Source organism: Oncorhynchus clarkii, chromosome 5, assembly GCF_045791955.1.
Source record: "Oncorhynchus clarkii lewisi isolate Uvic-CL-2024 chromosome 5, UVic_Ocla_1.0, whole genome shotgun sequence".
Taxonomy (NCBI): domain Eukaryota; kingdom Metazoa; phylum Chordata; class Actinopteri; order Salmoniformes; family Salmonidae; genus Oncorhynchus; species Oncorhynchus clarkii.
This window is the reverse complement of record NC_092151.1, coordinates 97625334-97639322: the sequence shown is the minus strand read 5'-3', so window position 1 is coordinate 97639322 and position 13989 is coordinate 97625334. Positions and strand designations below refer to the sequence as shown.

The following is a 13989-nucleotide window of genomic DNA, read 5'->3' as shown; positions in this document are numbered from 1 at the left end:
TTCTCCCACTTATCTAATACACAATTCTTTGTATGTTCAAATTCAGCATTTTCCAGTATGATTTCCATGGGAATTATCACAAGACTTTTCCGTCCCAGTTTATTGATTTCATTCCAAAATTGATGAGGGTTGTTTGAAGTGTAAGGTCAAAGTGTAATTCATGGAATGGGGATGTGGTATATCTCTGTTCAATATCAATTACCCTTTCATTTCTTGACCAGTTGTATGGGACAAAGATGTTGTTTCCAGCCCATCAAACTGGTCCGTGAGATTCTTGATATGTTTATCAAGCTCAGACTCCATGTTATCAAATCAAATCAAATCAAATTTTATTTGTCACATACACATGGTTAGCAGATGTTAATGCGAGTGTAGCGAAATGCTTGTGCTTCTAGTTCCGACAATGCAGTAATAACAAGTAATCTAACTAACAATTCCAAAACTACTGTCTTGTACACAGTGTAAGGGGATAAAGAATATGTACATAAGGATATATGAATGAGTGATGGTACAGAGCAGCATAGGCAAGATGGTAGATGGTATCGAGTACAGTATGTACAAATGAGATGAGTATGTAAACAAAGTGGCATAGTTTAAAGTGGCTAGTGATACATGTATTACATAAGGATACAGTCGATGATATAGAGTACAGTATATACGTATGCATATGAGATGAATAATGTAGGGTAAGTAACATTATATAAGGTAGCATTGTTTAAAGTGGCTAGTGATATATTTACATAATTTCCCATCAATTCCCATTATTAAAGTGGCTGGAGTTGAGTCAGTGTCAGTGTGTTGGCAGCAGCCACTCAATGTTAGTGGTGGCTGTTTAACAGTCTGATGGCCTTGAGATAGAAGCTGTTTTTCAGTCTCTCGGTCCCAGCTTTGATGCACCTGTACTGACCTCGCCTTCTGGATGATAGCGGGGTGAACAGGCAGTGGCTCGGGTGGTTGATGTCCTTGATGATCTTTATGGCCTTCCTGTGACATCGGGTGGTGTAGGTGTCCTGGAGGGCAGGTAGTTTGCCCCCGGTGATGCGTTGTGCAGACCTCACTACCCTCTGGAGAGCCTTACGGTTGAGGGCGGTGCAGTTGCCATACCAGGTGGTGATACAGCCCGCCAGGATGCTCTCGATTGTGCATCTGTAGAAGTTTGTGAGTGCTTTTGGTGACAAGCCGAATTTCTTCAGCCTCCTGAGGTTGAAGAGGCGCTGCTGCGCCTTCTTCACGATGCTGTCTGTGTGAGTGGACCAATTCAGTTTGTCTGTGATGTGTATGCCGAGGAACTTAAAACTTGCTACCCTCTCCACTACTGTTCCATCGATGTGGATAGGGGGGTGTTCCCTCTGCTGTTTCCTGAAGTCCACAATCATCTCCTTAGTTTTGTTGACGTTGAGTGTGAGGTTATTTTCCTGACAACACACTCCGAGGGCCCTCACCTCCTCCCTGTAGGCCGTCTCGTCGTTGTTGGTAATCAAGCCTACCACTGTTGTGTCGTCCGCAAACTTGATGATTGAGTTGGAGGCGTGCGTGGCCACGCAGTCGTGGGTGAACAGGGAGTACAGGAGAGGGCTCAGAACGCACCCTTGTGGGGCCCCAGTGTTGAGAATCAGCGGGGAGGAGATGTTGTTGCCTACCCTCACCACCTGGGGACGGCCCGTCAGGAAGTCCAGTACCCAGTTGCACAGGGCGGGGTCGAGACCCAGGGTCTCGAGCTTGATGACGAGCTTGGAGGGTACTATGGTGTTCATCTGTGTTCATCTGCTACTCTCTACTAATTTCTACCGTTAGATTTTCACAGATGTGGGTGGGGCGAGGTCCACATAAGGGTGCAAATTTGAAGAAATTCACAAAAGCCCCGACGAATATGTAGTACGATACGTAAGCTTATTAAATATCAGTGATACTATCAAGAGCAGTGTGCGGTTTCCTTTTTCCTTCCTCTTGTTTTGTCGAATGTACCTCTTCAGTGTCATTGTCAAAAACATACAGTGCCTTGCGAAAGTATTCGGCCCCCTTGAAATTTGCGACCTTTTGCCACATTTCAGGCTTCAAACATAAAGATATAAAACTGTATTTTTTTGTGAAGAATCAACAACAAGTGGGACACAATCATGAAGTGGAACGACATTTATTGGATATTTCAAACTTTTTTAACAAATCAAAAACTGAAAAATTGGGCGTGCAAAATTATTCAGCCCCCTTAATTAAGTTAATACTTTGTAGCGCCACCTTTTGCTGCGATTACAGCTGTAAGTCGCTTGGGGTATGTCTCCATCAGTTTTGCACATCGAGAGACTGACATTTTTTCCTATTCCTCCTTGCAAAACAGCTCGAGCTCAGTGAGGTTGGATGGAGAGCATTTGTGAACAGCAGTTTTCAGTTCTTTCCACAGATTCTCGATTGGATTCAGGTCTGGACTTTGACTTGGCCATTCTAACACCTGGATATGTTTATTTTTGAACCATTCCATTGTAGATTTTGCTTTATGTTTTGGATCATTGTCTTGTTGGAAGACAAATCTCTGTCCCAGTCTCAGGTCTTTTGCAGACTCCATCAGGTTTTCTTCCAGAATGGTCCTGTATTTGGCTCCATCCATCTTCCCATCAATTTTAACCATCTTCCCTGTCCCTGCTGAAGAAAAGCAGGCCCAAACCATGATGCTGCCACCACCATGTTTGACAGTGGGGATGGTGTGTTCAGCTGTGTTGCTTTTACGCCAAACATAACGTTTTGCATTGTTGCCAAAAAGTTCCATTTTGGTTTCATCTGACCAGAGCACCTTCTTCCACATGTTTGGTGTGTCTCCCAGGTGGCTTGTGGCAAACTTTAAACAACACTTTTTATGGATATCTTTAAGAAATGGCTTTCTTCTTGCCACTCTTCCATAAAGGCCAGATTTGTGCAATATACGACTGATTGTTGTCCTATGGACAGAGTCTCCCACCTCAGCTGTAGATCTCTGCAGTTCATCCAGAGTGATCATGGGCCTCTTGGCTGCATCTCTGATCAGTCTTCTCCTTGTATGAGCGGAAAGTTTAGAGGGACGGCAAGGTTTTGGTAGATTTGCAGTGGTCTGATACTCCTTCCATTTCAATATTATCACTTGCACAGTGCTCATTGGGATGTTTAAAGCTTGGGAAATCTTTTTGTATCCAAATCCGGCTTTAAACTTCTTCACAACAGTATCTCGGACCTGCCTGGTGTGTTCCTTGTTCTTCATGATGCTCTCTGCGCTTTTAACGGACCTCTGAGACTATCACAGTGCAGGTGCATTTATACGGAGACTTGATTACACACAGGTGGATTGTATTTATCATCATTAGTCATTTAGGTCAACATTGGATCATTCAGAGATCCTCACTGAACTTCAAGAGAGAGTTTGCTGCACTGAAAGTAAAGGGGCTGAATAATTTTGCACGCCCAATTTTTCAGTTTTTGATTTGTTAAAAAAGTTTGAAATATCCAATAAATGTCGTTCCACTTCATGATTGTGTCCCACTTGTTGTTGATTCTTCACAAGAAAATACAGTTTTATATCTTTATGTTTGAAGCCTGAAATGTGGCAAAAGGTCGCAAAGTTCAAGGGGGCCGAATACTTTCACAAGGCACTGTATATCCCTTGCTGCTGCTCATATAGACTTCTTCTCTTCTCTAACTTCCTGTTGTTTGAAGAAACTCAAGGAGTGCTAGACCCCTGCTTGTTTTACATTTGTATACACGGGACATGATGAGGTCTGCTCTGGAACAATAAAAACGCACCATCTTGAGTTAATTTGCATGACACGTTACAAAAATACTATGTAATCATCATTTGAATGGAGTATGGTGGCCATTGGTTCCACTAACCCCAAGGAAAGAAGGTTGACTATATTAACCCACACAGCTACAAGGATGCACTTTCATGCCATGTTTAGGACCTGATATTGAAGCTTATAGAGACCCTAACTGATGTATAGAACAATCTTAAAACCATCTACACTGAATACAAATATAAACTCATATATATTTGTAAAGTGCTTCATGAGCTGAAATAAAAGATACCTAAAAGATACCTGAATTTTCCATACACACAAAAAGTACATTTCTCTCAAATGTTATACACAAATTTGAGAACATTTATCCTTTGCCTAGATCCATCCACCTGACAGGTGTGACATATCAATAAACTGATTAAAAAGCATGATCATTACGCAGGTGCACCTTGTGCTGGGGACTATAACAAGGCCAAAAAACTTGCAGTTGTGTCACATAACACAATGCCACAGATGTCTCAAGTTGAGGGAGCGTGCAATTGGCATCCTGACTGCAGGAATGTCCACCAGAGTGGTTGCCAGATAAGTTCATGCTAATTTATCTACCATAAGCCACCTCCAACGCCGTTTTAGAGAATTTGGCAGAACGTCCAACCGGCCTCACAACCGCAGACCAGGTGTATAACACTGTATGGGCAAGCGGTTTTCTGATGATAACGTCGTGAATGGAGTGACTCGTGGTGGAGGTGGACCATGGACAATGGAGCTATGGACAACGAACAACAACTGCATTTTATCAATGGCAATTTGAATGCACAGAGATGCCGTGACGAGATCCTGGGGCCCATTGTTGTTCTACTCATTTGCCGCCATCACCTCATGTTTCAGCATGATAATGCACGGCCCCCATGTCGCAAGAATCTATAGACAATTCCTGGAAGTTGAAAATGTCCCAGTTCTTCCATGGCCTGCATACTCACCAGTCATGTCACCCATTGAGCATGTTGGACAACATTCCACAGGCCACAATGAACAGCCTGATCAACTCTATGTGAAGGAGATGTGTCACGCTACATGAGGCAAATGGTGGTCACACCAGATACTGACTGGTTTTCTGATCCACACCCCTATCTTTTTATTAAAGGTATCTGTGACCAACAGATGCATATCTGTATTCCCAGTCATGTGAAATCCATAGATTAGGGCCTAATGAATTCATTTGAAATCAAACGGCAGAATATTCTCCATTTCCTTAGCTATCACACTCTAATTCCACTGATTTCAAAACTCAGTCCTACAGTGGAGAGCAACACTTATGCAGTTCTACTACGTGATATCTTTCAAAAAAAGCTGCGTAAAATTGATTTGATTTTAAAAGTCTGTGTTTTTGGACCGACTTGCTTAACACTTTTTCCATTTGGTGTCTTCCTTCACAGACTCCATGAAATGGTGACATGGTTTCCTAGAAACAAGTGGTGAATTATCTAACCCTTTGGCTAAACTTACCCCACTCTCCCCTACAAATGTTTCAGTAATTCCGTTACCAATTTAGTGACAGCACTGATATAAAACTTGATATCAGTAAAAATAATATAACTAATTGGTAGGTCTACCTTGTTATTTCTGTAAACTTTCATTATCCTTCCTCTTCATGAAGGAGAGAAATTAGAAAATATCTTCAAGAAACAGTATGTGGCATTTCTGTCCCCAACAGTATTATCATTGGAATGTGATACAAAACAGGGCAACAGTTTGCTTTAGGACCATGTGGACGCCTCCGAGCGGTCAGGCTGTTTGGAGTGTTTATCCGACTGGATAAAAAAAGAAATAATAATTATGTCCCCCCCATTTCTAAAACCAAAGTTGCGGCGCTGGTTTTTGGTAATTGTATGACAATGTTTCTCAAACTTACAGAAGGCAAGTCATTTCTCCAAACTAAATGTTGATATTAGTTGTCAGGGTGCTTTACCTCAACATTGTGTATTGATGTATTCTAATATCATTTTAAGACTTTTTCTGCTAAACGTTTTCTAAGACCGCTTTTCAATCTGTTCGACCAGAAATTAAACACTTTTGCTAAATTATAACGATGGAAAATGGTTGAAAAATGTATATATGCCTTAATTTCGCAAAAAAAAAAAGAGACTTATCTTTCATTTGACAAGCTCCTATGAATTTCACATGTTGGTGCTCATGTCTCCTTTTACATGGAAATGCCCCATAGTAGGACATACTGTAGCATGTAGGCCTACCTGTTAGTAGCTGTGGTTGAGTAACAGGGAGTGGGCAGCATCATTCTGTCTGCCACTGGAGGATCAGCTCCTTTCAAGTCCCAGCAACACACAGCCTGCCAAAATAAACATCACAGGTAACTTATGGCAACACACAGCCTGCCAAAATCAACATCACAGGTAACTTATGGCAACACACAGCCGGCCAAAATTAACATCACATGTAACTTATGGCAACACACAACATCCTGCTAGCAAAGAATGATGGCAATTCTACAGTAACAGAATTACAGTTTTTTTCACTTTAAAAGTATGCCGAGCAAAAACCAATGATTTCAAAGTTCAACAAACCATACAACTCCATGCACAAGGACTACTTTGAACAATTTACAATGAACATTTTACAAAAATAATTTTCTCCAACAGTGCAGATGTAACAGAATGATGGTAAAATTCCCCTATGTGGGCACGTTTTCCCAATACTCCTAAATATCTTCTCTGAGTTAAGATTCAAAGATGTCTATATGTATAAACAATGGGGTGGCACCAAAATCTATGTTGGTTATTGAACTGCAGTAAGTGGATTTCCACCCGGTAACATAATTACATCATGGTCCCTGATCTGTAGTACACAGAAATGCATAATTATGGATATGAATGTTTTATTTATTTAACTAGGTAAGTCAGTTAAGAACAAATTATTATTTACAATGACGGCCTACCAAGAGGCAAAAGGCCTCCTGCGTGGACGGGGGCTGAGATTAAAAATGTTGGACAAACACATCATGACCAGAAAACAATTCTCTTCATAGTGATGTATCCTGAATTGGTACACAAAGGTAGAAAAATCATAGACGTTTCACTTCAGACAGGACACATATCCCGGGACATACTTCAGACAGGACACATATCCCAGGACATACTTCAGACAGGACACATATCCCGGGACATACTTCAGACAGGACACAATTCCCAGAACATACTTCAGACAGGACACATTTCCCAGGACATACTTCAGACAGGACACATATCCCAGAACATACTTCAGACAGGACACATATCCCAGGACATACTTCAGACAGGACACATATCCCAGGACATACTTCAGACAGGACGCATATCCCAGAACATACCTCAGACAGGACACATACCCCAGAACATACCTCAGACAGGACGCATATCCCAGAACATACCTCAGACAGGACACATACCCCAGAACATACCTCAGACAGGACATACTTCAGACAGGACACATACCCCAGAACATACCTCAGACAGGACGCATATCCCAGAACATACCTCAGACAGGACACATATCCCAGAACATACCTCAGACAGGACACATATCCCAGAACATACCTCAGACAGGACACATATCCCAGAACATACTTCAGACAGGACACATATCCCAGAACATACCTCAGACAGGACACATACCCCAGAACATACCTCAGACAGGACATACTTCAGACAGGACACATATCCCAGAACATACCTCAGACAGGACACATATCCCAGAACATACCTCAGACAGGACACATACCCCAGAACATACCTCAGACAGGACATACTTCAGACAGGACACATATCCCAGAACATACCTCAGACAGGACACATATCCCAGAACATACCTCAGACAGGACACATATCCCAGAACATACCTCAGACAGGACACATACCCCAGAACATACCTCAGACAGGACATACTTCAGACAGGACACATATCCCAGGACATACCTCAGACAGGACACATACCCCAGAACATACCTCAGACAGGCTATGGTTATTGTGAGTAACCTTATTTATGTTCCTTTAACTCTGCCAGTTTATTCAAACTGTTATCTCCTACCATTCTGATAGATTGGAGACGGTCAGAAAATGTGGTCATCCCAATTTTGTGGTATCCAATTGGTAGTTACAGTCTTGTCTCATCACTGCAATTCCCATACGGATTCGGGAGAGGCGAAGGCAGAGAGCCGTGCGTTCTCCGAAACACAACCCAACCAAGCCGCACTACACAATGCCCACTTAACCCAGAAGCTAGCTGCACCAAAGTGTTGGAGGAAACACTGTACACCTGCCGACCATGTCTGCGTGCACCGCGCCCGGACCGGCACAGGAGTAGCTAGTGCACGATAGGACAAGGACATCCCTGCCGGCCAAACCCTCCCCTAACCTGGATGGTGCTGGGCCAATTGTGCGCCGGTTGCGGCCGGCTGACAGAGCCTGGACTCGAACCCAGAATCTCTAGTGGCACAGCTAGCGCTGCGATGCAGTGTCTTAGACCGCTGGGCCACTCAGGAGTAAGACCTTTCTTATGAATGACCTCATTACTGAGTGCAAAGTTGATTACATGTTTCTCACTGAAACATGGCTGTCTTCAGACTGTAGTGCCTCTCTTATTGAAGCCACCCCCCAGACTACAGCTTTTCATACTCCATCAGTAAAGGAAAAAGGGAAAGCCTATATTTTTACTAATGCTATCAGCTGTAAGGACATTTCATTTGGCGACTTTGAGTCTTTTGAGCATCATGCTATACTGTTTAAATGTCAGCCACCAGACCAGAGCATCATGTTATACTGTTTAAATGTCAGCCACCAGTGCTGGCCATAACGCTGTATAGGCAACCAAAGTACTGCCCCACTTTCTTTACTGATTTCTCTGAACTATTGTCTATTGTCCTTGAGAATTTGGATAAAATCATTGTGTTGGGCGATTTTAATATTCATGTTGACAAAAATATTGATAAATTCAATGGCAATCTTTTGAGCTCTATGGACTTTATCCATCATGTTACTGGGCCCACCCATAACCACAGGCAAACTCTGGACCTGGTTGTTACCAGGGGGCTTTCTACTGGGCCCTCCCCATAACCACAGCCATACTCTGGACCTGGTTATTACCAAGGGGCTTTCTATTGACATATCCTCTATTGTTGATGTTGCTTTATACTACCTTGTTGCCCACAGCACAGGGTAATACTGAACGCATTATTAAGAAACGCTATCTTACCTCTGAAGTTGCTACAGATTTTATTTAGTGAACAATACTCCACCACCTATTCTGCCTTCCTCCTGTGATGATTTAGTTGATAACCTATTTAACTAGGCAAGTCAGTTAAGAACAAATTACTATTTTCAATGACGGCTTAGGAACAGTGGGTTAACTGCCTGTTCAGGGGCAGAACGACAGATGTTTATATTGTCAGCTCGGGGATTTGATCTTGCAACCTTTCGGTTACTAGTCCAATGCTCTAACCACTAGACTACCATTGATGCCATAGCTCAATTAAGGTTGAAAAAGGACACATCCAAATGGAGAGCCCCTTATATGAGCGAGGAAACTAATCAATTAAAGAGACATTGCAGAAAGACAGAGCAGAAGTGGAGAAAGTCAAAGTTGCAGGTCCACTATGATATTCTGAGAGCAACTAGAAATGCCAAATGGGGTCATTTTATAACAATCACTAATGAGAAAAATTTGAGTGCTCTTCTTGACCATTGATGGCCTGATAAAACCTACCCCAGCAAAGTTATGTGAGCTTTCCTCCACATCTAAATGTGGTGAGTTTGCACAGACGATACACAACTTTACATGTCTGTGTCACAAGAGGATTTCAGCTCCACGGATAAATTATTAGACAGTATTAGTGATTGAAATACTCACAACTTCCTCCAGCTAAATCAAGACAAGACCGAGGTGCTTATTGTTGGAGCCAAAGCACAGAGAGAGAACCTGGCCGCACATTTTAATAAAAATAAAGATAAAACACCAGGTAAAAAAACCTGAGTTATTTTAGATTCTTTACAAAATTTCAAATCCCACATTAGGAATGTGACCAAATTAGCTTTTTTACCACCTGAGGAACATCTCCAAGGTGCAGCCGTTTCTCTCTCAGTATGATAGAGACTCATCCATGCTTTCATTACAAGCAGGCTTGACTACTGTAATGCTCTCCTGTCTGGTCTACCCAAGAAAGCCATTGGTCAACTGCAAAACATACAGAATGCTACAGCGTGGGTACTGACCAAGACCAGATGGAGAGGACACATTACACCAGAATTAATTTGAAGATTCTTCTATTGGTTTTCAACTCAATCCATGATTATGCACCCCAATACATGTCAGACGTGCTTTAAGTTATGTACCCAATAGGTCCCTCAGGTCCTCTGGCCTTTTAACTCTCCCAAAGCCAAGGACCAAGAGGCATGGAGAGGCAGCCTTTTAACTATCCTAAAGCCTAGGACCAAGAGGCATGGAGAGGCAGCCTTTAGTTACTATGCCCCCTGCCTCTGGAATAGCCTGCCAGAGAACCTAATGGGGACCAAGAGGCATGGAGAGGCAGCCTTTAGTTCCTATGCCCCCTGCCTCTGGAATAGCCTGCCAGAGAACCTGAGGGGGACCAAGAGGCATGGAGAGGCAGCCTCTAGTTACTATGCCCCCTGCCTCTGGAATAGCCTGCCAGAGAACCTGAGGGGGACCAAGAGGCATGGAGAGGCAGCCTTTAGTTACTATGCCCCCTGCCTCTGGAATAGCCTGCCAGAGAACCTGAGGGGGACCAAGAGGCATGGAGAGGCAGCCTCTAGTTACTATGCCCCCAGCCTTTAGTTACTATGCCCCCAGCCTCTGGAATAGCCTGTCAGAGAACCTGAGGGAGGCTGAAACTGTGGACATATTTAAAAGGGATTTTAAAACACCTTTTTAGCTTTGCTTTTCCTTAGCGTGCTTTTTAGTTGTTCAGTTTGTGTCATTCTTTTGTTTATCTTATGTTTGTTGTGTAGTAACTATTTCAGCTTTTATTTCCATTGTGTTTTGTTAGTTTTGCATTCCATGTCTGAAATGTGCTGCATTAATAAAGCTTGATTTGATATAGTCATTTTGGCAAATTAATTTAAAATGTAAAGGCTATTGAGTCAATGTGCCGTGCCACCTACAGCTACTCTGCTCATAGGGACTTTTCTGAACCTGTAGCAGTAATTTACCAGCAGTATAGTCTGTTATCTAGTAGCACTAGTGGGGAGGAGGAGGATGTGATGCGAGTTCAGTGGAAATACAAACTCGACTCTCACTGATGGGAAACCAAACCATCAACATATCCTCATTTAATGTTAATATGTGTCTTGATTGTAGGCATACATGTCCTCAAATGGCTCTCTATTCCCTATTTAGTGCAAAAGAAGGGCACTATATAGGGTGAAGGGTGTCATTTGGGACACATCACGCAGGCACACAGTCCAGGTTTATAAATTCTAAGGTTAGAAACCATACAGTCAGTCCAGAGTTATAAAAGTTCAAGTTTATGATATGTGAGAAAGCTGGCTGGCCTCAGGTAGTCTAGGGGCAACTACAATATTCAGGTACACAACATTCCAGCTCTTTTACAAAGTTCTGTGTTTTTACATAGACGGATAACCAACAATCAGAAGCCATAAGGATATTTACATGGTTACATTGGTGTAATGAAACCTGAGTAATTTAATAAAATATTTAAGGTTTGAAGAAACAGGTTTGGGTTTTTGACAGCTTGATTGAATCGGAGTATTTATAATTTACTAGAGGTATCTGAGGAAAGAGGTATCTGTTCCGTCTCCAGGTGTGATGCACAAAGCCTAGAGCAGGGGTATGTAACTAGATTCAGCTGTCAGAGCAAATGGTCAGGGGACGGAAAATAATTAACACGCTGCAAATTGACCATAAATAAAGGCATAGAGAGAATGTACAAATAAAATCACTTGCGGGCCGGTTTTGGCCCGCAGGCCGCCTGTTGCAGACCCCTGGCCTAGAGGCTATACATCTCAGAACGTTTCGCTGATGAAGTCATTGTAGTCAGTCACGTTTTCCACTGAAACAGCGGTGGCAGTAGCGTTGACCCTGATTCAGAACAGAAGCTGAACTCATATTTTCCAACAGTTCACATTCTGCTTGACATGGTCACACCCTGCGTGAGCAGCAGCGCATGCAAAGGTGAACAGAAACTGCCCCCGAGACATCTATCCTATCGACCGCAAAAATCTGCGTTGAGTGCAATTTCGATTGGTGCCTCTTCCTGTCAATTTCCTGTGTTCAGATCTACGGTCTGTCAGTTATCAAAATGAACTTTCAGAAGCTTTTATTGTGACACTGAATTTAAAAATGTCAGGAGTTGACTTTCTGATTCTTGACATGGAAAATACTACATGCACGTGCATTACACCCTGGCTAGAAGACGCACCTGGACCAGAGCTAGACACGCCTTGCAATTGTACCTTCAGAACAAAATATTCAGGAAATTATTTGTTTTTTTATTGCAACAAATCTTTACCAATAACATACAAACGTTGGGAAAGAAACATTACCAGATCCCGTACTGCGGTGGATACATAAAGGCATTGGAGAGTAGTTAACTACATGCAGCTTGGTGGTAGTTGAACAAATTCAAATCTAGGTAGTGTTTTCAGTAGTTGATTACTTTTTTGCCATCTAGGGGTGTAGGTAACTACTGGAAATACACAATACTTGGTTGACATAGGCAATCATTTCCTTTTTCACCGTCACAAGAGCCTAATTTTTACTTTTAAAAAGTGTTTAAATAGGCTAAATTACACTGTGGTAACATATGACCCAATAGTGATCTGTTCTTGCAATTTGTATTCAATGACATTCCAGATTTGCACAAGACAATTTTTAACTAAGTCTTTGGATGTAGCAAACTCATTTTTAAAAGTAACTTCAGTTAAGTAAACTATATTTTTCTTAACGCTTTTTGGGGGACCACACCAAATTCACATAGAAATGTGAGTCATAGATCTTTCATTCTCTTTGAAAGCAAATCTAAGAAGCAGTAGAGCTGTTCTATGTGTGCTATTTCTATGCTTCCCGTTCTTAAAATGAGTTTGTCTTTTACTTTCAGTTTTGTAAACCCGCTTCAAACAGCTGAAAATACAATATTTAGTTATGGAAATATATATTTCACAAGGGTGTAGATGGTACAATGATTATCTACATAATGACTGTTTGTTCTGTTACATACACTGAAATTAGGTTAACTACGATAATTTTAGCAACCTGGAGCAATTTCTGCACAGTGCATATTTAAAGGTAGCTTTAGTGCTGTTTAACTTCTTCCATTGTGAAGTAATTGATAGATTGGTAAACTATATTTTCAGAGTAGCTTCCTGGTGTAAGTGAAAAAGATGAGATCCACATCTCATATTAACCAGGGCACAGTGCTCTAGAAAGGCTATTTCACCTACCTCATGATCAAAAGAAGGATTTTAATCCAGATCTGACGGTTTGTTCAAAAAGTTGAAAATCGAAGAGCCGGTATGGTATGTATGTCTCGACACTCGCTCAAGTGACACTGCCAAGAGAGAAAAGTTCACCAAGCCCAGCCTCCTCTCTTCGGTCAATAACGGACGTTGTTTGCATATATCTGTATACGTCATGACAAACTCAACACGTTGATGGCAGCATGAGAGGTAACATTTATAGCTGAGGAACAATAGCGGTTCTCACATTAATCATTTTAGGCTGCAGTTGCAACAAACAAAATTATATACCTATACAATGTAGTTATTTTGAATAATTTTGTCATTAATCAAGCCATCGCTAACACCTGCATTGCTAGCAGTATGGATTAAGATCACAACCAAACTGTAAAGGGAGATATTGGATGTTGAGACTTCCAAGGAGGAAATAGCTTTTGCTGAAACTCATTCATATGCTTGCAGTCATACCCGAATAGCCCAACCTGGGAGCAACTTCCAAAGAGGCTGAGAAGCGAACCATCACTGAGCCAGCTACAGGACAACATCATCCGTATCCTCGCTGCTAAAATCAGAGAGCGCAGATGACAACAAGGACTTGGTGAAAGAACACTGTCAGCATCATTAACCTGAAGAAAGCGATTGATTTTAATTCTGAGGAAGTAAAAAATCTGAAGCAGCAGAACGCAACATTGAAAACTCAGGTTGCAAAGCAAGAGAAGAAACTCACTGAAAATGAGTAAATGGTTAACGAG

The 13989-nt window shown here is 41.9% G+C and overlaps 1 protein-coding gene across 2 annotated transcripts in view; it reads right to left on the bottom strand.

Annotated features, from left to right (window-relative positions):
- The window catches only part of LOC139409601 (TRAF3 interacting protein 2-like), a 69618-nt gene extending 56285 nt beyond the window's left edge, over positions 1–13333 (bottom strand). The window contains exons 1-2 of one of the 2 annotated variants that reach the window (XM_071155010.1): positions 13223–13333; positions 6011–6105 (exon numbers count right to left, since the gene is read on the bottom strand). In XM_071155010.1, the coding sequence (XP_071011111.1) occupies positions 6011–6054 (44 nt within the window). In that variant the 5' untranslated portion in view covers positions 6055–6105; positions 13223–13333. The remainder of the gene's footprint in view (positions 1–6010; positions 6106–13222) is intronic. The other variant, XM_071155009.1, reaches the window with a different exon arrangement.
- Between the last annotated feature and the right edge of the window lie 656 nt (positions 13334–13989).